The sequence below is a fragment of the Leiobunum rupestre genome, chromosome 8 (assembly GCF_980474605.1).
Source record: "Leiobunum rupestre chromosome 8, qqLeiRupe1.1.hap1, whole genome shotgun sequence".
In the NCBI taxonomy this organism is placed as follows: Eukaryota; Metazoa; Arthropoda; class Arachnida; order Opiliones; family Sclerosomatidae; genus Leiobunum; species Leiobunum rupestre.
The window spans coordinates 21,324,179-21,349,719 of NC_143391.1; the positions used below are offsets into that span (position 1 = coordinate 21,324,179).

General features: G+C 38.5%; 1 protein-coding gene across 5 annotated transcripts in view; it reads left to right on the top strand.

The window, feature by feature from the left end:
• Positions 1 to 25,541, top strand: part of Tomosyn (syntaxin-binding protein tomosyn) — an 84,988-nt gene that overhangs the window by 54,767 nt on the left and 4,680 nt on the right. For 2 of the 5 annotated variants that reach the window (XM_090157539.1, XM_090157541.1), the window contains exons 3-28: positions 15,519 to 15,600; positions 15,682 to 15,782; positions 16,119 to 16,253; positions 17,079 to 17,142; positions 17,207 to 17,290; positions 17,370 to 17,493; positions 17,573 to 17,648; positions 18,091 to 18,245; positions 18,310 to 18,397; positions 18,471 to 18,621; positions 18,698 to 18,765; positions 18,840 to 18,880; positions 18,956 to 19,161; positions 19,244 to 19,390; positions 19,464 to 19,618; positions 19,688 to 19,776; positions 19,838 to 19,953; positions 20,159 to 20,813; positions 23,637 to 23,753; positions 23,814 to 23,936; positions 24,001 to 24,120; positions 24,177 to 24,377; positions 24,468 to 24,576; positions 24,664 to 24,759; positions 24,820 to 24,944; positions 25,015 to 25,139. In XM_090157539.1, coding sequence (XP_090013665.1) covers positions 15,519 to 15,600; positions 15,682 to 15,782; positions 16,119 to 16,253; positions 17,079 to 17,142; positions 17,207 to 17,290; positions 17,370 to 17,493; positions 17,573 to 17,648; positions 18,091 to 18,245; positions 18,310 to 18,397; positions 18,471 to 18,621; positions 18,698 to 18,765; positions 18,840 to 18,880; positions 18,956 to 19,161; positions 19,244 to 19,390; positions 19,464 to 19,618; positions 19,688 to 19,776; positions 19,838 to 19,953; positions 20,159 to 20,813; positions 23,637 to 23,753; positions 23,814 to 23,936; positions 24,001 to 24,120; positions 24,177 to 24,377; positions 24,468 to 24,576; positions 24,664 to 24,759; positions 24,820 to 24,944; positions 25,015 to 25,139 — 3,553 coding nt within the window. Of the gene's footprint in view, positions 1 to 15,518; positions 15,601 to 15,681; positions 15,783 to 16,118; positions 16,254 to 17,078; positions 17,143 to 17,206; positions 17,291 to 17,369; positions 17,494 to 17,572; positions 17,649 to 18,090; positions 18,246 to 18,309; positions 18,398 to 18,470; positions 18,622 to 18,697; positions 18,766 to 18,839; positions 18,881 to 18,955; positions 19,162 to 19,243; positions 19,391 to 19,463; positions 19,619 to 19,687; positions 19,777 to 19,837; positions 19,954 to 20,158; positions 20,814 to 21,971; positions 22,129 to 23,636; positions 23,754 to 23,813; positions 23,937 to 24,000; positions 24,121 to 24,176; positions 24,378 to 24,467; positions 24,577 to 24,663; positions 24,760 to 24,819; positions 24,945 to 25,014; positions 25,140 to 25,541 lie in introns of those variants that run through there. The other 3 variants (XM_090157542.1, XM_090157540.1, XR_016473279.1) reach the window with 3 other exon arrangements.

Consider the following 25,541-nt stretch of genomic DNA (forward strand, 5'->3'; position numbering starts at 1 on the left):
AATTTGGCCGCGATGTTACTGGCCATTGACAGTCACTCCCTCCAGCGGACGGAGAAGAGCGCCTGATAGAAAACGAAGCGGTTTATAAGAAGGAATTATACGGCTCGTAAGTTTTCCCTGGCGAGCTATCTCCCGACTCCGAATAGCCGCTCTTCTATAAAGGCCCCTTTTTTGTCGAGCGGCTCGAATAAGGAATAACTCGTAGGTGGCGTACTGGCCCCACCCACTCGGCTACCATCCCGAAAGAAACGTCTCTCTCCATCAAAAGAAACGTCCCTTTTTCTCTATCCAGCGGCATCCTCCGACGAATCGTGCTCTTCTACATTTCGTAATGCCGCTGCTCTCCGGGAAAAAAGCCCTTCTTTGTCTACCCATTTTTCGCTCTCTTTTTCCTCCCTCTCTTGCGCCACAAAACAGGGGTTGACGTGGAACCAGCCATACCGGATATAACCATCTGGTTAAAAATTGATGGATATAACCACCTGGTTAAAAATTGATATAGCCACTTGAATACATCCAGATTTTTTTTACTTAAAAAGTATTTTTTTTTACAATATTTTACTAAAATAATTAGTGTTATCATAAGTGGATCATTCTCTCTAAGTATACAAATTCCGGGTCTAGGTCGGGTATCTTAGTCTGGGTTTTGAAAATATTTCGGCGGAGGCGCCACCGAGTGGTCAAGACGGTAACTAAAGTGGCGTTTATTGAACAAAACTCTACCCTTGGATCTGAAACTGACCTTGAACAAATATGGTATAGGTTTTTGGGGGGGGGGAATACGAGGAGCCAACCCCCAAAATTTCTCTCTCTCGGCCCTCGAGACACGTTTCAGACGTGAAATGTACCATAAGAGATGTAAGAAACGTTAGATTCGGCAATATAAATTCAGAGTGAAGTTGAGGTGATACACAGTGTAGGGCAGTTGTAAAGGGCTGCCAGACCGACCCCGACAAAGACTCTAGTCATAGGTAGCATAGCGTTTTGTCTACTTAGAGAGAATGATCAACTTATGGTGTTATAAGTCGGAAAATGACAGAGGCTTTTTTTTTCGGAAAATTTTCCGTATTTTTCCGAAAAAAAATTTAAAAAATTTCATTTCTAATATTCATTTATTTAAAAAAAAACTTTAGAATCATGACGTTCTAATTAGAATAAAATAATTATAGTCAGGATACTTCATGACGAAAAAATTTAATATTTATTTATAATAAAATAAAAATTGTATCTTATTATAAATAAATATTAAATAAGGATCCTGACTCTATATTAATTATTTTATTCTAGTCTAATATTGTTTGCAATTTTAAATAAAGTGGCATTTTCGCCTCATTTTTTCGAATCTAAAAGTGAAATTAAACCTCTAGACTAGCTTAAACTGATTAACAATGTAACACTATTATTTTTTTGTAGTATGTTTACTGTTATTATCTCGATTTCAATTTTTCCGCATTTTATTTTTCCGGAAAATTAACAACACTAAAATAATATATTTTATTTAGTTTATCTTTAGTTTCATATTTAAACAAATTTGGGTTAGTACAAATTCTCCTCTAATTGAGGGGGCAGGGGTGAGTTTAAAGTTCAAAGGTTAGCCGCCTCGGGTCGGTGACTAGGTCGGCGCGTCATAAACAAAAACTAGGGGGAAATCAAAATAATTTAATTATTTAATATAGTATTTTGCTTATTTGGTTTAGTTTCTAATTTACAACAATACACTAATACGCATATAATAAGGGAGAAGACCCTTTTACAGGGGTACCGCCATTGTGTGTACATTTTTCATAATCTACTTGTTACTAGATGGCGTCATCAGTTTACAATCCAAAATAATGATAATATCCGCGAAAGTCTAATTTAAATTGTGGTTATTTAAAAGCTGAAATTTTGTATAACTACATTTTCTAAAATATTTTATATAAACTTTCAGCTTGAAATAGCACTTAAATTATATAATAAATTTAAAAATTTTATTTTATTTTTTCAAATTTTGCGCCAAAATATACACGCTGGTGTCATCTAGTGTAGAAATACGAAATTAAAATTTTATACTCGATGGCGGTTTCTAAAGGTTTGTTTCCCTGTATGTAATATGCGAATTGGTGTATATTAGCAGATAATTTCCTACTTAGAAAGTGAGTGACATTAGTATGGTATTTATATTTTAGCCGGCCTTAACCAATTAAAACCATTGGCCTGCCTATTTTTTTAAATACGTTGTTTTTCCAACCCTGCCAGAAAATCAAGACGGCCAGGTCTTACTTAATTCTATTCCCGTTTTCCAAAATAGTCGAATCAAAGGCGGGAAGAGAGAGAACGCGGGCGAGCGTCCGTCCACTATATCCCCTTTGGCTCGTGTAGTGCTCGGCATTCGATTAATTTTTATCCATGAATAAAATAAGCTCGGCGATATTTCAATAATATTTATTTAAATAACCAATAGTTGAATAAAACTTGTAAAATGTTTAAATAATCGAAAGTGAATAAGTCTATTATTTAAATAAAACAAACAATTATTTAAATAAATACCACTTTTATTCAAATAAATTCTTGGTTGCGTAAAAAAAAACAATTAAATAAGTTAAAATTATATTCTTTTTACCAACGTTATTTAAATAAATCGGAAAATTTGTGGATAATGAATAAACAATTCCGAGCACTAGGCTCGTGTAGTTCTAAGATAGGGGATGGAACGGAGCTTAAGCTTGCACCACGAAGACGTCTTTTGGGAAGCGCCCGCAGAGTTGCCAGATGTACGATCCGGATCGTATTTGTACGATAATTAAAACCCGCGGTACGATATACGATCCAAAAGCAGGATCTTACGATAAAATAAGATCTAAAGTACGATCCGTGTAAAAAACGATTTAGCGGTTTGCTGATAATTGTCGCTACGAATCGGAAATGTTCCCAAAATATTTTCTCACGTGTCTTTTCGTACATAAAAGTGAGCTAAAGTATGCGACATAATAGGTTTAACAAACTGTTTTTTTTATCTCTAAATATCTTTTAAGCTAAAGTAACTTTGTTTTCAGCCGTACGATCCTACTTAATCTAGTACGATCATAAGTAACAATAACAATAAGTATGACAACTGATTTTCTTAGTTATTGCGTAATTAAGATGTTTTCTCATCACAGAGCCCTCTAGTGTCTAAAATAAGCGACAATTCCGCTAAGCCGATATATCTGGTTTCCGATAGATAGGCGGAATATTAGGCTAAAATAATAAAAATGAAAAAAGTTTTTCTCGGTGCCACGAGCTCATGTTTTTTTTATCACGCGTGATTCGCATGCGGGCTTCAAAACAAAGCCAGCCAAAGCCCCTCGCGACTCCAGAACGTGCTCTCCGATATTAGGCTTACTTTTTTATTAAAAAGTAGTCATCCAAATCGGTAAGTCGCGAGTCAGAGTCACAGCTTGAAGAGAGTATCAGTGCCGAAAAAAGGTTAGGTTAGAAAATTAGCATTAAAGCAATAGGAAGTTTCATACTAACTTGTTATTATGTTACTTATGGTACGATCCAAATCGAAACTCTATACGATAATCCCGCGCTTGGAATCTGGCAACCCTGAGCGCCCCCGTGTCGTACTCTTTACCAGTCGCTACCTGAGAGCAAAAATCAAGTAAGTCGAGATACGTGACTATTGAAAGAAATTCAAAATGAGAATCCTTGAGGGTTTTTAAATTAAAGTGACTCAGTACAAAATTTTCAATATATCAATTTTCATTATTAGATTATCATTGTTATTAATATGCTAGATTTCGAACTTAAAACTGGTTTTTCTTAAATGGGGGTTTTCAGACTCGCTTGAGTCTTGCTCTAAGGTAGCGCAGAGAGAGAGAGAGGATGAAGAGGTTCCGAACAAAAAAGAGGGGGGTGGGGAATACAGAGCGGAGGAATCGAGAACGTATCGCTCTCCCCTCAGATAACAATAGACGGCCGTATACGGTGATTTGCTTTCAAAACGGTTTCAATACGTTTACTAACGGAAGCCCCTATTGCCAAGATTCCCAATTCCTGGCACGTCTTGCCCATCCCCCCCCTTCTCTTGCCGGGCGGGGAAGCTGGCTGGAGGGCGTAAATCAGCCAGATATCTTTCGCTCTATTTGACGCTCGATTCTCTCTACTCGTTCCGTCTCTAAGTCTTCCTTTGTTTTTCGTATTTTCCCGGAGTGCCCCAACGAAAATAGTCGTTAGTCGCGACTCCGTTCCGTACGTACTCCCGCCTTCCCCCCTTGATAAAGTAGGTAACGCGCGAAGTTGCGACTGACGGCTATAATTTAAGATATTCGCGCTTTTTACACGGTAGTCCCGAGGGCTTACTGCCGATAATTGAAGACTACAATCGAAGAAGACTATATTCTTTCTTGTTCTCGAAACCTATCGACCGTAAAAGTCGCGCCCGGATAAAAACAATGTTTTAAAATTAAATTATATTTCGTAGAAACAATAGGCTACGACTGCCCAACTTGTTCTTAAAATTGCGCGGTCAAACCTATGGACGAATTCATTAGCTCTCTCTAGTGGGAAAGCTGGGGAAGCATTGTAGAAGTGAGAAAAAATAGTAAACAAGAAAGCCACCTTCATTTATAGAAAGGCCTATTGATTTCGATTCGGTACACTGTATATTCAATGTAAACAAAATTTATTTTCCCCGAAGTAATTTAAGAACGTAATTACGTAACAAAAAAGTCTCTTTTAACTGCCTTTGTCGTATTTCCCAGAAAAGGTGGCCGTTATTTTTGGAAATTTTTTCCGCTTATAAACTCAGGAATGTGCTCCAGATATTCCCAGAGCGCGCTTCCGTCTTTGTTTCGTACAGAGGAGGAAGGGAGTGTCCCTGTGTGTGTCCCCGCAGCAGCCCATCCTTACGTGGGGGGTATTCTAAACGTATCCACGGAGGAAACTTAATAACGCATTTAAAGATGTAATAATGCAACTTCAACCTATATTTATTATACGTGTATGTATATACCTTTTCAGGTCTGCGTTTTGAAATTCCGCGAATAGGCGCTCTGTACGGGGCGTTTTAATCGAGATCCTTACGTACGAAATGACCTTTATTATACCGTTCTTTATTCGTCGGTACAAGGAGCGCTGTCGCTGGCAGGTAGTAGGGTGAAGTCTGCGATTCCCCTCTTTGTATGCAAATTACTCAGCGGCAGTCGTCATATTCGTCGCGTATAACTTCGCGTTAGATTTGGCGTTCCTCTATTACATTATTCAGGCTTGTTTATTTGTTCCTCTAGATGGCGCTCTAGTCGCGTTTCACCCCCTCGTTTACAAGCAGCGACCCTAAGTAGAACTGTATCTTAGCGACCGAGGCAACCTTATTGATGACTTTATACTCGATACCGCGTAGAATCCCGGGGATTTCGCTTTCCAGGGGTTCAGCCAGAAACGGTTCTTCTCCGGGATAAAATATTTTTCCTTACCGAATATGTAAAACTTCCCTATTTTCTTCGTCGCTCTGATATATTTCCACACGCATCTCCATTTTTTTCTTTGGAATTTAAGTTGGCCCCGAAGGAAGAAACGCCTTTGTTGTTGGATTTATGCTCGAAATATTATTGATGGAAATTATTCAGATGAGATGCGCTTTATAATTAATCTATTGTATTGTTTATTTACAAAAATATGTAGATGGTAAAAAAATAACGTCTAGAAAAATAGGGCATAACGCCTGTAGATGTGGTCGACACGCGGTACACCGGTGTTCAGGGTGGAAGTTAATTTAGGGCGTTTGGGTTTTTCAACGCGAATTTATTAACATTTTTTTAGAAATTTGTTAAGACGGGTATTAGTTTAAAAGTTAATCGCGTACTAATTTTGTTTATACAATGGGACATTGACTTTATATTTCGAAGATAAATGATACTTGATCTTAGCGATAACGGAATGCGTACAAAGCAAAGCTATATTGATTCTGGTAATATTTTCCATCTTGAAACTAGACTAACACCTGCATTAGGCGCAAAGAGCAAACCGATACGAGAGAAGAGAGTTTTTTCTCTCGGAATTTGGGCTAATACACTTTGCGATGCGGCTCGCTTTTATGAGAAAGGGGACGAAGGTGTTTCTCTCTCGTCGCCAAACCCGGGGAACTTCTTCTATTGGCTCCATCAACCCTTTCCTGGGCGCGCTGCAATCTTTATAATTCATCCGTCTCCTCTCGGAGTCTCACGCTTCGCTCCGCAACATCCTTTTTTCCCTCTGTTTCCCGATAAAGAGCCGGCCCATCCTCATCCATCTTCGGACGGAACGGCGACCCCCCCCCCCTCCTTCCATTTTTATTTCGCGAAGGCCTCGTAATTTTCCTTCGTAAGACTTCTTCGCTTTTAGAGCTATAATCGGGTGGGATGCTGTACTCGAAATACTTAATACGTTACGAGCTTGTAATCTAATCTTTTCATAATTAAATCGTCCGTAGCGTTGGATTTGCCGGAGTGTTTGATCCTTAGCCTCCGCGTTAAACGAGGGGGAAGCGGCACCGATTGACGTTTTCTCTCCTTTCCCCGAATAGAACACTCGCCCCTTAGATGTTTTTTTTTCCCTTTTTTAAACGAACCTTTTTCGACTTTCTTTCGCTGTCAATTTAACGAACAAAGTTTTTCTACTTTTAAGTGATTGATATTTTTTGTGCCGTGGGAAACTTTCCTAATTTTATTGCTTTTTTGACGAACGGATCTAATTGCCTTTTAATCGCGCTTTTAAGCCTATGGCTTTTCGGGAGATAAGCGTGAATTTGGAAAAGGCATTTTTTCGATGTGAATTAAGTACTCTTACAAGGAGACTACCCGAGGTGGTTATCACCGATTTCGTCGAAACTCGGGGGTTATGTAGACCTTATGGTAGTATGAAAATTGCCAAAGGGAAAAGTTGCAAAGGGCTTTAGTTTTCCTATGGCAAACGAAAATGTTTTTTAGCTCTCCATTTAAAAAAGCATGGGATTTAACCAAAATTGATTAATTTTACCCAAAATAGGTCAAATTCATCTTTTTGGGTAATTTTTGAAAATTTAATTTTTTCAAATTTTTTAAATAACGATAAAATCCCATGCTTTTTTAAAAGGTGATTTTTTGTTTTGAGAGATCCAAATCATTTTCGGTTGCCATGGGAAAACTAAAACCCATTGCAACTTTTCCCTTTGGCAATTTTCATACTACCATAAGGTCTACCTAACCCCCGAGTTTCAACAAAATCGGTGATAACCACTTCGGGTAGTCTCCTTGTTGGGGGTCTGATTTCATCAAATTGTAAATTGTAACCTATAACAAATGTAAGATTTATTTATACAGTATGCGCGAAGAGTTGCGAGGTTCGGTTTATTTTACAATTTCCACACTCAGTAATATTCTTTATCGTGGGAAGTCTACCAGCGTGTTCTCGTTATTTATTTTTCGTTAAATTATATTCGCTTAATAGAGAGGTTTAAGGGTGAAACAGAAACTTCAAGGTTTCCGCCCGGTTCGGCTAGTTGTTATTTCAAGCTAATTTGTAAATGCTGTCCCTCTTTTATACAGGTACGATGTTTACCTATAGGAAAATAGAATTTTTAAAGGTTTAATTAATTTTAAGCAGTTCGCCAGTTTGAACTTTGCTTTAATAAGTTTTGCCTTCGCTCCGTTAATAAGATTCAAAGAGAAACTTGTTACTCGTTGGTTTGTGAATTAAGGCGCCCTTGATTCGCGTCTCTCTCCCCGACACATTAAAGGAGGTCATTTCCGAACGGATCCGTCTGCCGTTTCCCCAGCCATTGGCGACGTACGGAAGACTAAGGCGGAGAAGTACGTTTCGAAGTTGCACCGTGGTGAATAGTTTATAATGCTTTTAAATATTCATCTTTTACTCCGAAAGATTTCTCCGGCGGCCTATTCCCGAGACGGGAGAGTCTGATATCTCTTTATTGATTAGCTTCCAATAACGAGCCGAAAGCCTCGTCTCTAAAGCCTGTTACGTCTACCGTAACATCCTTCTCGTTCGGCTTAATTTCATTCTGCCAGGGCTCATCGTCGCCTCGCTAGGCCTCGGCGTTCTTTAAGCCTCGGTTCGATGGGAATTTTGCTCGGACACCGCCGCGAGTCACGCTTAAATCGGCGTGAAAGCCGCTACGGGGGCTGAAATTGTATATTTAACCGAGAAGGAACCCCACGTCGAAGAGAGAACGACTCGAACCAGTCAAGTCATCGAAAGTAATTCATTATTCATGAGAGAATGTTGTCCCCGAGTTAACTCTTCGTGTTTGATTTGGCGCGAATTCGTCCGAACTTATGAAGAGCGAAGGATGGTAAGGAGGACGTAGGGGTGATGGCGGGGATTTCAACGATGTTCCGCCCTTCGCATACCCGCGAAACTGCCAACAGGCTTCTTAGATTTTTTTCACTCGGATGAGTAATTTTTATAGTCCCCCACCATCTTGTCACGATTAAAAAACAAAGACGTTATTTTAAATCTTAAGACACGGACAGCATTTTTTTAATTCAAAGGAAAATACGGAAATTTTTAATGGAAAAACGCGGCTTTATGGATTGTCATTGACAATTTGTAGCCCTGGCTTGTAACGATAATAATTTTCGCAAATTTTAGGGATAAAAAATAACTTTAAAAAAAGACACGTTCTTGATTGGGGGGTTTCTTTGGCCGGCGAGTACGCTGCGGGACAGAAAAGAGATTAAACTTGTCAGATCTGTTTTCGTTGAAGATATATTTTCATTGTGATATAAAATTTTGCTAAGCTGGTTTTTATTGCTATTCTAAGCCGGCTCTTTATCCTCCCTCTTCCTATTATGAAAGAGAGCGAGATCTATATGAAAAAGGGATCCGCTGAGACGGACTTATCTTCTTCATCGGGAAAAAGATGAAGCTCTTTGCTTCTTGGTTGTCGTCGTGTCTTCCTTTTAAAAGAAAAAGCTCCCGAATGCTGATAGCGTATAGATAAGGCTTTGAAAGAACGCGTTTCATTTAGTTCGTGGCGAGTCAGCTACGGATCATTTGAAAGGAAGTGCTCCGCGGAGAAGAGGCTTTTCGGGGGTTGAGAGAATGTAAAACTATTATCCGGCGGAGGGCGCGCTTTCGAACTAATTTGTGGACCTTAAGACTTTCCAATTTCGAATCGCGGGGTGCTCGAGTGGATCTGACTTCGGTATTAGCGCGATTGGCGGCTTTTCCCTTTCGAGGGCGAGTAATGGCGGAGTCGCGTTATGAGGGAATCTAATGATTGAGATCTCTTACCGGGGGAGCTGCCCTTGTAAGCGAATCCTCCTTCCTTATTCCCCGACGTGGGAATTAAGTGAGAGACTGTCTCAGCCCTCCGCGGCTAGGATACCTCCGATCGGGCCCTTTTATTTGAACCGTCTCTCGCGGGCTCGGTTCCTTTTCGGTTCCTGTTTTTGGGCTTTGGCGGAAATAGAACGCCGTCCGGATCGATAATATTTTCTTTATCTCAACTCCGATAGATAGAATGGATTGACACTCGCTCCGTCACCCAAATTTGTTAGAGGACCCGCGTATTACGTAACTACGGGGAAAAAGGATGAAGATAGTTACGACGAAACGAAAGGATGGAGCTATCGCGTTGGCCAAATTCTTCCTCGTTGACAAACTTAATTGAAGTATTATAGGAAACGTCGTCTTCGACCGGGGGGGGGGTATAATACGTAAGTCCCCCGATCGATATAGCCATCTAGCGTTTGAAATAGCGGGCGAGCTGTCTCGAAGATTTAAGATATAAAATGCAGAGCGTCTCGAGAATGGGAGGACGATGCTAGTGTTATTACTTTCGAGCGGGCCTCGCTTTGAAAGGGACTATGCAGGATTTATGTCCGACTGAGAGATAAAGAGTTCCCGGAAAATTCTAGATGGCGTTATTGTCGGTCATTTACGCTTCCGGGCCGTTAGCCTCGTCCGCGGAGCGCCTGATTGGTCGGAATAGGCGGGCGCGAATCGCGTTAGCCCGACGAGTTGTTAAAATCGGCCGAACTTACCTTGATTAACTCTAACAAATTGCTCCGGACGTAAGCTCTATACCTTTACGCGTAGCTCTCGGGTATAGGATGTATCCACTCCATTATTGGTCCAATAAGTTTAAATTCTCGGAGATGTACGGAGTCGGTTTAGTCGGCCTACCCCTCGGACTTCCCCCGCGCGCGAGTTGATCTTTACTCTCCGGGGGACTTAATATACTCTCCCTTAAATTGAAACTTCAGCGCTCGATGTTTTCCTTCTATTTAAAGGCGCGCGTCAGTCCATCGGCCGATCCAGCTCGCTTTTCCTCAGGAGGAGCTTTGATTCCGATCAAAATGGATCGCGGTGACTTAGCTGAAACGCTCAAATGTCGAATGAACGCTGGCCTCTCGCTATTAATAGCGGATCCTTTTGCATTTCGAGAAGCGGGTTCGAACGAAGCCGGATGAAAGCGAAACGAGACACGCTCCGAATGGATCTCCCGAGCGACTTATCTTCGAACGAATAGTACACAAAGCGAGAGATTAAAACATTTCGGAAGCATCGGGTCCGGCCGCCTTTTGATAGAGCGGAAGGCGTCGTGTTTGCTTTGCGTCTTCGCCTTAATTTTGTCCATTTCAGCACGAGGCCCGGCTATTCCTTTAAGACGGATAACGGTCTTCTTTGAACTTACAAAATTCCGGTCTTAGTTTGACCATTGTTAAAGATAACGAAATGTCTTTCACTAAAGAAAATTTGCCGTTACAACGGCCGTCAACTTTCAAATCCTTCGTAGACGTAATACGAAATTGAATTGTATTGAATTGAAATTTAATTTATTGATGTCCTTTTTTTTATACATTTTAATTATTACATCAACCCTTGCCACATGAGCCAATTCGCTCGTGCGTGGTAGGGTTTAATATCATTATCATAATACAATTTCACACGAAAAATACAAATATACAATTTCCGGAAAAGAACAAATTTAGACCTCATATAATTTATAAATTTACAACACGTTATATGTAGATATATAATTACTTATTAGTTAAGAAATTTAATATTCTTGAGTTAACAATTTATTTTTTATTTAATGATTAACTCGACGCGAAAACCAGCCCTTTGTTAATAAGGTGAACAAGATGTCACGGATATTTAAGTACACACAATCCCCCTGTTGTTATAACTATATTTTAAATATTTTAAATTTTTAAAAATTTTCAATCATCTTGTACATTAACCCAAGAGGAATTTTATCGAAAATGAATTTTTCGAGTTACCTGGTTTTGGAAATAAGGTAGCGAAACGTGAACGAGTTAGATGGCGCCTGTAACAATTGGCACGAAATTCAAATATCACAATAGTGCGTACGCGGGTGGTGGGGTCCCGCGAATTGCCCATAAATCTCACTTAAAATTAAAATTTATCAATACAACCGCAAACGTAGTTCAGAAATGATCAATACTAACTAAAAATATAATATTTAACCAAGTCGCTCTTAATTTAAAAACAATGTCACTTTTAAGGCAAAAACCACTAAAATGGGAAAATTATCAACCTTTTGTTTTCTGATTCCAAAAATGTATAACTTTATACCAATGCTTTCGATTGATAGATCACCGACCCTTCTAAACCTAATTGTTTAGGCGGCATCGGCTACACTGTACGTGGGCAAGAAATCTCACGGGCAAAGTGTTCGAGTAATTAATTAAGCCCGTCCCGGGAGTTCAGATTGGAAAGATTTGAAGTAGATAATATTGTGCTCGTATACACCGGTATAGAACAACGATGAAAGGTGTGTTCTCGCACGTTGATCTGGCAGTTCAGTCCTTCGACCGTGATTTAACACCAGGCTTTTGTCCAAACTGGTAGATAACATTGAAGGTTTCATCACTATAAAATAAAATTTGTGGCCCGCGCCACCCTTAAAATTCCAAGGATTTGGGTAATAAACGTTCTAGAGGTGGTGCCGGCGACGTTTTCGACCTCTGACCTTTGATAAGTCGCGATTTCCCCCCATTTGATCTTTTATCTAAATTCCTTTTCGGAAAAGAAAATTCCGAGCAAAAGGTTCTTTTTGTCTTCGATTATAAATCGTCTTTTAATACCATTCATTCAAAGTAGATTTTTCGTGTCTTTTTTTTTTACTTTTTTTATCGGAAATAAAAAATGGCCTTTATAGATTATCTTTAACTATTTTAATTCGGTGTACAGTATACGAAAATGCGGAAAGAACAGTTTTCATACAAACCTGGAAATATCAGTGAAACAGACTTTTTCCAAAAAAATCAGGGAGTTATCAGGGAAATTTTAAATATTTAACCAAAACCTTGATATCAGGGAAATTCGTTTGAGTCTGGAAGCGCCTCAATAATTATATATAAAACGAAAACATACGGTGCTTTAGCACCTGGAAATATCAGGGAAATTTCCGAGAGAAAACCTGGAAATATCAGGGAAATTAATTTTCCAAATGTTGTATGAACCCGGAAAAAATAGAAAATTTATAGCGAAAAGTGTACGCGAAAATAGCTTATACATTTTCCCGATTTATTTCGCGTGTTTGGAATATTGCTATATTTTATAACTGTCTTTATAAATTATCTCCGGACCAAATGGGCGCCTTTCGGGATGTTGGAGAGGTACCCTTGGCCGTAGATGGCCATTTACATTTCGGGCTGTTCCATCAAGATTCCGAAGACGGTTTTGGGGGGAAAGTTGAAAGCTCTCGGCCGCGCGCCCTACAGTCGATTATTCCAAGATTATTGGGGAGGAAAATGTAAAAGAGTCAGTCAGCGGCTAAGCCGAAGCGGCGGTGTTAAAATGCCACTGGTATTTTCGCTTCGAGGCACTTGACGGGGAAATTCTCAAACGGGCTGGGAAACGCCGACCGCCCTTATCCACCAGCCACGCTGGGCAATCTCGACTGCTGCCGAGTGGCGCGCGCTACTGCCTGCCTTGGCCTGCTAAGAGCCTATCGTTCTCTTTCCACTCCGCTCACTCTCTCTCTCTCTCTCTCTCTCTCTCTCTCTCTCTCTCTGTCGACCGATGGCCGCGAAATTTCGACATTGGCGCCATGCCTTAGAAGCGTAGCCCGGAAGTACGCCTAGCAGACCTATCGCGGAAAGAGGTGAGACGCGCTATCATTAGTCCGAACGACGTCACCACCAGCTGGTACATCGCGCCCGTGTCGGAGCTTGACGTCACTGCTCTCCTTCAATTTTATGTTCTATTCCCCCGGGGCAAGCGAGCTCCGAAACCCTCATTAAGGCCCGCATTTCCTCATTAGCATAATTTTTATCGCGTGACGGAACCTGCGGGACCTAGGCATGGCTCTATTTTTATTTCGATAGAACGTTATTATTATTTTATATCCACACACATTCGCTCTCCTCTAACGAACTCGTTCTTTTTATATTATTTTGCTACATTCAAATGCTTAAATTATGCTTTTTCATTTGTCATAAAGATGGCCGCGATCGATTCCGACAGCGTATTAATGTCCATTTTATTTCTCCAATCTTTAAAATCTTTTTGAGAAAATAAAATTGTGTTTGCCATAAACAACTCATTTATTCCTATAAAAGATCAAATTGAATGGGTCGTTCGCCGAGTTTTAAAAATATTACATACAGCTTGGAATCTAACCACTCACACTGTAACCATCGATAAACTACTACAGGACTAGTAATGTGAGCCACTAAATATTGGTCCTTATACTGTCGCGGCAAAAATTTATGACACCCAGGATAGTTTTGGGAATTTAAAAATTCTGTACAAGATGGCAGCCTCAAGGTGGAATTTTTGAAAGGGGAAAATAGACCAGAAAAATTTACAATTTAATACTTAACTTTAAACCATAGTTTAACTAATAACTAAATATTTTTGCTCTTCAATGTATTCTTCAAACTAGGTTTCAGTCGGTTCTTTGCGAATCAATTGATTAACTAGATGATGCTTTAAAAAGTCCAAAAAATGATAATTCAAAGAATCTCAATAAACCGTAATAGCACTTTTTTGGTTCCACCACTAAATATTAACTACCAACTCAAAATAACACCACAGCAGTATTCGCCATCGATTTGGGTACATTTGTTCGAATTTCATTCGTCCGAACGGTGTTACAATGATCATTTGTCCGAATGCCGGAAAACAGGATCGTATGTCCGAAAACGTATTTCATTTGCCCGAAAAATTTATCACAACTTTTGTTGGTGATTTAGTGGTTCAATTTATGTTAACTTTACTGGCGAATTTCATTTGTTCGAATAATCGTTTGTCAGTTTTTTCGAACATAAGGAATTGGTTGGTTTTTTGTTTTTTTTCTTAATATTGTTAATATAAGAAAAAAGTAACATTAACGTGAACCTAACCTAACCTAAAATATCCACAACATTCAAAGCAATTCCCACTTACTATAACGGCCAAAAAAAACCAATAAGAAATACTAATTTAGCGACAGAATTCGGACAAGGAGCCATATTTTCTAGGCGTCAAGTACTAGTTGTTTTTATTTTATGGGCGGAGTTTCGTATTTGGACTTTCGACATCGCCATCTACTGAGGAATTATGTCCGCCTTCCACACAGGCATCCTTTACTGAGCACGTGCTTCTGGCAATCAGAAGATCGTGAGTTCGCGCCCGGCTCCGGACGGAACGGTTTTTACTATAGAGTTTTTAAAATTAAATTTTACAAAACTGAAATTTAACTCTTCTAAATAATTCATAATTATAATTCTCTAAAATATATTATGTTTAACAATGTTAAATTTGTTTTATAAAATTTGAATTAATAAAACTCTACGCTAAAAACTGTTCGGTCGGGAGCCGGGCGCGAACCCACGATATTCTGATTTCCATAGGGAAGTGAAAATGACACCGAGTTTTTATTATAATCCCGGAACTGTTTGGAATTTCACTAATAAGAATTAACTCAACATTACATATATCACCTTTTATGAAAAGAAACGATAAAGCCGAAGTTAACGGAATAAAGGATCTACGGATGTAACGGATCCCTCCATGTTAAATCTTGTTTAATAGTTTCACAGTGGCTCGGCAGATGGCGGTCTGTACTTAAAATTAAAAAAAGGGTGGAGCTACAACGTACATGAGTGCAGCAGGCTTCAAAGCTACAGTAGATCGTTCTTATACATAAATTAGTTCTTGGTGATACTACCGATTCGGACGAATGAAACAAACAAGTTGTCCAATTCGAACAATTGAAACATTTGTTATTTCGGCGGTTCGGACGAATGAAATTCGAACATTTGTTCCACCGTTCGGACTTTTGAAATTCGAACAAATGTGCCTACCCCTCGCCATCTTGTACTAGATTTTTAACTCTCGAGAATTACGCACCGGGGCGTTGCAGTCGAATAGTAAAAAGATAAATCCTCTATGGGGCTTAGTATAGTTAATACTAGTCTTGTAGTAGTTTGTCGATGCTGTAGCAGTGTTTTTTGGGGAAATGGGTTTCACGCTCGACACCTATTTTTAAGGAATGGTGGAATATCTCTCCCATCTCCGCCCTAAAAATATATATTTCCTTAATTAAGAAATTATCACAGTTTTGGTCGGCCAGGTGTAGACTGTTTTGTTCAACACGTTTTGGAGTGCGCTATAATACAGATTATGTTCTTGATAAACGAGGTATATACGCTCGTCTGATATTTTATTTATTCGGGATAATCGTAGGCCAACATTAATAATGCCTTTTATTGTACTTCGCAGGGAGCCCTAATTACAGTCTGCTCGGACGATAGTCTACACTTGTGGAATTTAAGACAGAAGAAACCGGAAATTGTATATACCCTAAAATTCCAAAAAGAAAGGTAATTCTTCCATTTAAAGACGGCGTCCCTCGCGACTCCTCAACTTTGAAGCGATTACCGCTAGGGGTCGCGTTTGGCGCTCTTTTCGGTAATATACCTTTTATCCCTTGATCACCCAGGACGCCATTAAAATTAATGATCGCCCATCAATCGAAATTTATTTCTGGTAGGAAAGGGTGGGGGGGGGGAACCGCCTGTTTCGGGGGGGGGGGAGGTGACATTTCGTCACAGATGAATGAATGAAGGATGAGAGGGGAGTTGCATCGGCATTTCTGCCGTTGGAAAATCACTTACGATGTTTACTACATTAGACTTTTTCTTTTTATCATTGAACAGAATCACTAACTGCCATTTGCCCTTCCAAAGCAAGTGGCTGTACATCGGCACGGAAAAGGGGAATGTCCACGTAGTCAATGTAGAATCTTTCCTTCTTTCTGGCTATGTCATCAACTGGAACAAGGCCATAGAACTGTAAGTCATCTTTTATCGATTTCGGCCGGCCCTCTCCAGCGAAGGAAATGCGTGCTGGGAGAGAAAGAGGGGGGGTCTTCTTCAATGTTACGTCCTCTCCGGCGAATTTAGCCCGCGACCATTAGCGGAATAAATGATTAGAAATAGGATCTCATTTTCTCAATTTGAGGGGACTACGGACTCGTGGGCTTTGGTCCGTTTTTGCTACATCCATTGTATAGGCGTTACGCGTATGACCGTGGTTTCTTTTTATATTTAATCTAAAGTGTTCGGTTACTTGCACTTTTCTTTCGAGAGTTGACCATTAAAGTTCATTAACTATCCTTAAATTTCATTATTGTCGGATTGATAACTGGTTAGAAAGTATATTTTTCATAAATTTCCAAAAAAACAATTGGAATGATCTGGTCGCCTATTTTTGACCTAAAACGCCTGTAGAAGTGCTCAACACGCGAGGCTTTGGTGTATTCGGAGAAGTTAATTTACAGGGGGTTTTTCCTACTCGTGCTTTATCCACATTTCTTAGTCTATGCGGCGGCGATCGGAGGAAAATTCCTCCATGGGATCCTGCCACTGTGTAATCTATAGTTGGCTGTAGAATTGTTACATTCGCAATACACGAAACGTTTTTTTAAATAGCAATTTTAAAATGTACTTCCCAAATTAAATAAGTCCTACCCGTATGAAAAAAAGAGTATACAAAGAGGTTGACAAAATGAATTTATATTTTAAAATAATAAATCCAAAGACTTTATTTTTAAACCAATTTAAGTTTCTTTAATGAAATTTAAAAGTAAAGAAGCTTCTTCCTTTTCTTTTTTCTAGTTCTAGAAAAACTCATCCAGGAGCTGTTATTCATCTCAGTGATAATCCAGTTGATCCCAATAAGGTGAGTTTTGTATACTTTTCTTCTTTCGTCTTTCTCCCACGTATCTAATCCAATTTACTCCTAGCTGCTCATTGGTTTTGAAAGTGGCCCAATAGTTTTATGGGATTTAAGAAACAAGTCTGCTGATCTAAGATGCAACAGCTCTGAGGTTGTTTATAAACTCTGAAAAGAATAATTTTCGTCGAACTTTAAGGAGGTTAACTTACTTAAATCCTTTTTATTTCAAGCCTCTTAAGTCTATATCATGGCACAATGAGGGTAAACAGTTTATGTGCAGTCATACAGATGGTAGTCTTACAACATGGAATATAAGATTACCTCAAAAACCTTTCTCAACCATGTACCCGCATGGTTGGTTTTCACGTTATTTTTAATTTATTATTTTAAGTATATATAACGTATACTTAAACTGATTTCTCATTCTAATAAGCAAAACCTGGTAAAGATGGCAAACCAGAATTATGTAAATGTATTTACAAAGTTGAATGGAAAACTGTCAGAGCGGCGTAAGTATAATGGATTTCTGGAACTTCTTTAATAATATTTCCTCTTGTAATAAATGAAGCAAATTGATTTTTTATTCAAAATCTTTATTGATTTTTGCTCCCCAAGGAGAGACTATTGTGAAAGTCCAATAACTAGCTATTTATCATTGGAAACTGGGGCTCTGACCCAACCCTTTAATAACACTCTACGCTGATTATATTTGGACTTAGCCTATGGGTTTCGCAACCCCTACATGTTGCCTAGCCTAATCTTTTGTCACTTGTTTTATTTACTTAGCCCCATCATCCAACTGGTGAATAGCTAGAAAAGAGTTTCGACTCTTTCTTTTCAAGCCTCATTTGTGGGGTTAATTTAGCGTATACATTTCAAAGTCGGAGGAGTAGTAATCCATCACTCCTTCGTATAAGAATATGTCTTTTATATTTCTGGGGACTCTCGTAGAGATTCTTTTGTCATTTTCTCTGGGGGCCTGCCTGTTGATAAGGGTGGAAAGACGCCTAGTTTAACAGTCATCAATGGGAAAACTACTACGGTCTTAGAAATGGAACACAATATCATTGACTTTATCACGTTGTGCGAAAGCCCTTGGCAGAGTGGTCAGTAGCTAATGGAAACTCATTCCTCTTCGGATAATTTAGCCCCTCCCCATATTAATTGCAGTTTTTGATAAAGTAGAGTTCCAAGATCCATATGCCATAGTTGTTTTACTGTATAACGATCTGGTTGTTGTGGATCTAACTAGCACAGGGTGAGAATAACGAATTCTTTCATACAATGAGTTGAAATATCTTTTTAAAATATACCTTTTTTATTCTGAATAGGTATCCCTGTTTCCAAAACCCCTACCCCATGGACTTGCACGAATCTCCGGTGACATATTGTACATATTTAGCGGATTGCCCCACAGATCTTATTCCAGCTTTTTATTCTGTAGGCTGTAAAACCTCCAAAAGAGCCGGCTTCTCTGAAAAAGTCAGTGTTATATAACCTTATGATTATTCAATATTTTAGAGTAGTATTTGAATTACGTAATTGACCCCATTTCCAGGAGTGGCCCATAAATGGAGGGGAGTGGGGAACAGGAACTGTAAGCTATCCTGAAATTATTATAACAGGGTAAATACCTTTTGCCCAGGCTTTCTTTTTCAATCAACTAGTTGTCCGTTGTTTATGCAATTTCTTATTCTTAGACACGCTGATGGTACTTTAAAATTTTGGGATGCCTCAGCTGGTAATTTATTACAGGTTTACTTTTTAAAGCTTTATAATTATTTTGTGTTTTAAGAATTATTCTCTCTTTATATAGTCTCTTTACAAGTTTTATACAAACTGAAAACAGCCAAAGTATTCGAAAAGCCAAAGGCCAAAAGTTTTGATGGTCAAGAAGAAGATCCTTTTGCATTGGAAAAAGTGGCCTTCTGTCCCGAAAGTAGGGTTCTGTGCATAGCTGGTGCCAGTTCTCACGTAGTCTTGTTCCGATTTTGCCGACAAGAAACAACAGCTGAAGTGCCTGTAAGTATATTTATTTTTAAGCTTTTTACGGTCTATTTGTTTCTTTGGGCAATGAAGATCTTAATCTCATCTTTTTACTAAGACATTGGAGATTCCTATTGTTTATGAGATTGACGACGAACCAGATTGTTCCCCCGAGTGCGAATATCCTCCAAGACCGAATTTAGGACAAGCGTCTCAACAAGGATCCTTTTCTAGTGCATCTGAGGAAACTAGAAGGGTTCAAACAGTTAAGTGTTGTCTTCACATGTTAAATTTTACTCTAATAATTGCAAAAACCACTTTGAATGTTTCAATTACAGCCAATGACAGAGTATTACGTGCCTCTGAAAGTCAAAACAGGCCCTATAAAGAAATCATCTGGTTTTCAAGCGGAGTTAGTTTGCTTAACACCGTGGGTAAATGGGGAACCTCCGGGTCACATCACAGCCCTCAAAATCAACTCTTCATATGGCTTGTACATTCAATTCCTTTTTTTTTTAAACTTACAGGTAAATTTGTTTTTGAAGGTTTATTTTTCACTTAGGATGGCGTATGGCAACGAATGTGGTTTAGCTGTTGTGGATATTGTCCAAAGAACTTGTCTTCTTAACATGGGAACTCCTGATCTTTATGGTAGGCTTATATTATAATAATGTCTACGTATATGGAAAGTAATGTGACTGTGCATGTTCAGGATCTTCTGACCCTTACCAAAGAATTCCACGGTCTCCTAAGAAAAATGCAATGGGAAACAATGAAAATAACAACAACAACGAGCAAGATCGATGTCGGTCACCAACAACTGATCAGGTTTGAGAAATGTCTCATTTACTAGTTATTGGATTATCTGTTTTGTAAGCCATGGATTTTATAATTAACACGATAGGCATACTTCAGAATTGAAGGGTTTATTGAGGAGCCACAAAAGTTATAAATTTTGTTCAGCTCGTATTATTTTATGATTTGGGTTACCATTTTTATTTTGTATTGCATGTGTCACGGCTTCCCTTTGCAGTTGGAATATGCACCACTTTGTTCCGAACCCCCGTCCAAACAACATGATTATAATGCAGAGTCTGAACTCATTAAAATTGGTAGCAGTAGCACGTTTTATATACCAAAACAAATTCCCGCATTATCGACGTCATCTGTGGCAAGCGAAGCCGATTCTGTAGCACCCCCTCAACCGCCACCTCGAACCAAAAGGCGCACTTTTCGAATTAAGGAAAGGAAAAAGTCAAAAACTAATGCCCCAAGTGAAATAGTTGGTGATGATGCAGAGAGATGCAAGTCATCAGAAGAACCAGAAGTATTTGTTCCCTCAGAAAATACTGAAAATGGCATTCCTCAAGGGGAAAATAAAGATTTAACTAGCCCAGAAGTAGCTGAAGAAGCCATAGATGTCTGTTATTGGCCTAAAGCTCAAGGTTCTGCAATGTCATCAAACAAACACAGCCGAGAAAGCTCTTGTGACAAAGAATACACAAGGCAAAAGTCTTCGGATTCCTTGGTGAAAGGAGGCCAGTCTGATACAGATACTGACCTGGATGGAGTTAAGCTAAGAGATTTGCGAAGGAACTCCAGAAAATTTTCAATAAAGTGCAAGTCAATACTGATAGACTTGAGGGATAAAAATGATTCCCCAGTAGCTTCAAAGGGAAAGATCAAGAGTAAGTTATAAAATCCTTTTGACTCCTGGAAAATATTTTTCTGTATGGAACTATTTTGCGACTGCCCAGTGCCTTATGTTTTTCATTCTCAACGCTTTTGTTATAGCTTATCTTACTAAGCAGTAGCAGCTTCCATTTCTAAATTTTAAATCTGAACTCTTGTGGCTTTCTCTTCCTTCAAGCTATACTTCAAATATTATACTTTTTAAGGCTTATATATTGAGTTTAGATTCCAGTGGAAGTTATGTCATTAACGCACTGGCAACTAAACTTGAATGGGGGCCTATACTTTCTTAGAGTATTTATAATGGTCCAGCTGTTGGCCATTGGTATAGTGTTCAAATAACAGCACAGTACCGAGGTAAATATGTTTTTAAAATCCTAACGTCGGAACTGCGTAATTTTTCCTAAATAGTTTTATTTGCACCTTTCAAAATATCTAATAAATGTTGTAACCTTTCACATTACAAAATTTTGGTTATCAGTTGAATTATCAAATATAGGTTCCTTTTTGATTTTGTTCCTAATAAGATGGCTTTTTAACTACTCAAACCTGTAATTTTAATGAGCATAATAATTTTGTGCTGTTATTTATTTATTTGTAACTCTTCAATTGATTTTGGAAGAGAATCTGACCCATATTTTTGTCATTATTGGCTTCACTAACAAATAAGATCCCTATCCTCTTATATTTTCTCCTTTTTTCTGTTGGAACTTCTTCGTGTTTTATATCCCCATGTGCTGCCATTTGGACTCTTGTTAAACAGCAGCTCATGATCTACGAGTGTCAGGCTGATCAAAGCTGCCTAGCTGTCCTGTTTGGTAATTATTGCTTATGCTCTAATTTAGCTTCCCCCGTATACTAACTAATCTTTCTTTGAAAGAACATAGCTAGGCAGAAGTCAGACTAACGAAAAAAAAAATAAGAACTCATTCGTATAGTTTTAACGCGGTTTCGCTCTTTGATCAGCTTGGGAGATTATAGTGATGTTTGAAGCTTGGAATGTACCATATAAGTACTGTGATACTGAATACATTTCCAAGTTTTTTTATTTGATGAATGGGCTTGCCCATGTGGGTGAGAAATGAGTTAATTCTTATTTTTAATCGTTTGCTGACCTCTGACCACCATACACCTCCTATCCATTCCGCCTCCAGATTAATGGAATATGCCTAAGTCCGACTGCAGGTAAACATCAGCCACTGCAACATAGGAAATCTCTGACACCAGAAATGAGAAGGACAAAGTCCCAAGGTACTCGCAAACTGCAAAAAATGCAGAGCATGACGTCAGCGGATGACAGCTCAGGATCAGGTGGCTCACCTTTAGTTACAAACCCAACCCAAATCATTCCCATTTACCCTTTGATAAGATTATCTCCTTCCCTTTTCACCCTTTGATAAGATTATCTCCTTCCCTTTTCACCCTTAGAAACATCTTCCATGCACAGTTTACACCTTTATTAATCCATTGATTTCACCCATATCTCATTCATAAATATGAATTACTTAAGACAGAAAATGGCTTACTCATATAGGCTTCTGTCAATAGTAATTATGAACGGTGTGTGCAATATATCATTTTTCCCCAATGTTATGTTATACCAAAGAAATTTCGTCTGGTACAACATAAGTAAAGGCCCCTCCATAATTCACTAGCATGTACACGAATACACTCAAATCCTACCAGTAAAAAGAAATAGGTTTGTGTAACACGCCGTGCAATGTCTAACCAAATATTATCACTGAGTGTGTGTTTTGTGTGTGTGTAAAGCACCAATAATTATATTATTTTATTTATAAATTGAAGAGGTTCAACTTTTATCATTTCAATGATATAATCCATCATGTTCATAGGCCAAACTGGTGTAATTCTCAAAGTCAAGGTATCGGTTTATTCAGTTTTCACCCATACAGGCATACAATGTTTATTTAACATAACTTCAGTTGCCCTATGGTTTAGGGTGAGCCACCTCCCTGTAGCCAGTCAGTGTCCTGATTTTTTTTTGCTTCCTCAGATACCTGCCAAATACTTTTTATTTCACTTATATGCTCCTGACATGTGCAGTTTTCGCTTCCAAGAATTAGAGAAATACGTTTCGCGCATTTCTGTCTCTTTTCTTATGAATTGTGACTCAATTACATTTTTATAAAATCCCACAAATCTTTCACAGTTCCCTTTAAACTTTCAGTTACAATTTTCTAAGTCCAATAAAATGCTATAATACCTGCATAACTATTGTCTAAAAGCCCTGCTTACCTATAATATTGTGAAAAGTTCCATATCACTTCGGGTAAAAGTTATCTCGCATCACAAAAATATTTCCAAAATCTATCTTAATAATTAAAGAAAGTGTAAACTTATTGTAGATTCAATAAATATAAGGCTCAAAATAAATTTACACTTTCCAAATCAAACATTGATCGCATGTTAGCATGATTAACCTTAAAACTACTATACTAGGTGTACGTTCTCTTCATGCACATTCTTTTTTTTTATAAATAATACAGTCACTCTGTAATGCTATCATTTTAAACTTAAATTTTAATTTATGCCAGTTTTTGTTTTCTTGTGTGGTATTATTGTAAATATTAACTCGAATGTGCATCAAGGGAATGAATAATCATTCACTTTGTCTGGAGCATGGTAAAACACTCTATTTAAATATGCACATCTGTGTGCATTTAAACTTTCTCAATCCAGTCCAGTATGTATACCTTTTAAAACCTTCTGTTAGACTTCTTTTTTTTTCTCAACCTTCTCTAGAAAATATTTTTGCGATACCCATTGAATAATTCTACTCTTATTGTTTTCATCTATAGACAAGATTGACAGTTCCTTCTCTCGTTCGAGAAGTTCCAGTATGTCAAGCCTTGAGAACATCAGTTCCGAGGCCATTCAGTGCCTCACATTTTGCGACTCCTATACTAGGAAAGGTGGTAGGTAGCGTAATATACGCTTCTCTAAATACAGTATGTTTACTCAAATTAAAAATACAGATGCAGCAGCGAGTCCTAGTCTATGGGTTGGTACTAGTCTAGGCTCTGTCCTTGTCATCATGCTTACAATTCCTGGTGGGATAGAATCAAGGCAGTCCCAGCCAGTTATTGTTTCTCCAAGTGGTATGTGTCCATTACTAATATGTTTTTGAAAGAAATGGAAAAAAAATTCAAGTATCTCCTATAGGGTCAATCTTCAGGCTAAAAGGTTCTATACAATCCATATCATTTTTGGATTGCAACGGAGCACTTGTACCCTGTCTCTTTGATCCCTGGAGAGATACAAACACGCCAGAAAAAAGAATAAGTAAGATACTACTCTCAACCAAATTCCACTGATGTAAAATTTTATTTCCCTTCTAGAAACTCCTTCTGGTAACCCTCAAAAGATGCGGGTCTCTCCTACTTCGTCTTCCGACATTAGGGACACTCAATATGTTGTCATGACTTCAGAAAAACAGGTTCGCGTTGTGTCTCTTCCTTCCCAGACCTGTATATACAAGTTACCTCTAACTGAGACGTCTTTTGTGGTGGCTTCTGAAGTTGTTTCCATCAAGGGTACAGGTTATATCACTTGCTTCAATTAAATTAAGCTTCTTTTATTTTACAAAACCTACTTGACTACCTAATTTTAAGGAGACATTAACATTACAGATAGCGTCTGTTTGGCCTGTTATATTGGAAATGGCAACATTGTTATCTACTCATTACCTAGTCTTAAATTATTACGCGAAGTCGATTTTCTTCCTCTGATGGACATTAGGTAATTCATATAGAGCTATGTTAAATAGTTCATTTCAATCATTCTTTATATTAACCTAAAATTTACACTCATTCTTCGTGAATTTAGAATTGCCAGGACCTTCTGTTTTAGCAATAACGGGCATGGCATGTACTTATGCTCTCCTTCTGAATTACAAAAGTTTACCATTGCTGCTAACTTCTGGTATGATGTTGTAACATTAATTTTATTCAAAAATTTAAAACCTGTGAATTTTTTCATTAGTGAAAATCTACAGGAAATGATGGCAACCATATTCTTAACTAAAGATATGCCTGAAGCTCCAAAACAAGGTTTTTTCAGGGGCCTCTTCGGTGGAGGTCCTAGCTCCTTAGATAGAGAAGAACTATGTACGGATATTTACCTTAATCTTTCCACTGCTGTTAATATGATTAATAAATGAAAATCTCCTTTTAACAGTTGGAGAGTCAAGTGGTAAAGCATCAAAGAGTGTAGCTCGACACATTCCAGGAAATACAACCAGTGTAGAGTATTTAAAAGGTCAATCTTCAACTTTAGCCTCAGAATTAGCAAAAGCGCGCCAGGTATACAATTTTGATTATTCTTGGATTTGATGTGTGTTTCTGTGTCAAGAATTGCGCGCATTAGTTTTCAGTGTAATTTTGATCTTTAAGTATTGAAAGTTGCAAACTATAACCCTGAAAGAGAAACGCGGCTTTTTGCGATTGCGCCTTCACCTTTGGCACTGCAGGGCGTCATCTATTGAAGACGTGGGATGGAAATTGCTGCCGTGCCTGCCCGTCAGACCCTATATGTTAAGGTTCCGCGATTTGTTAATTTGAAAAATGGCTCTGGAGTAAGTCAGTAATCAAGCCACTGCGTCCCGACCATGTGGCCCTATTAATTAGAGCTCCACTATCTAGATTTTTAACATCAAGGAGCTATGACTAAATTTGCGAAACCAGCTCATTTGAGCTTTTACATAT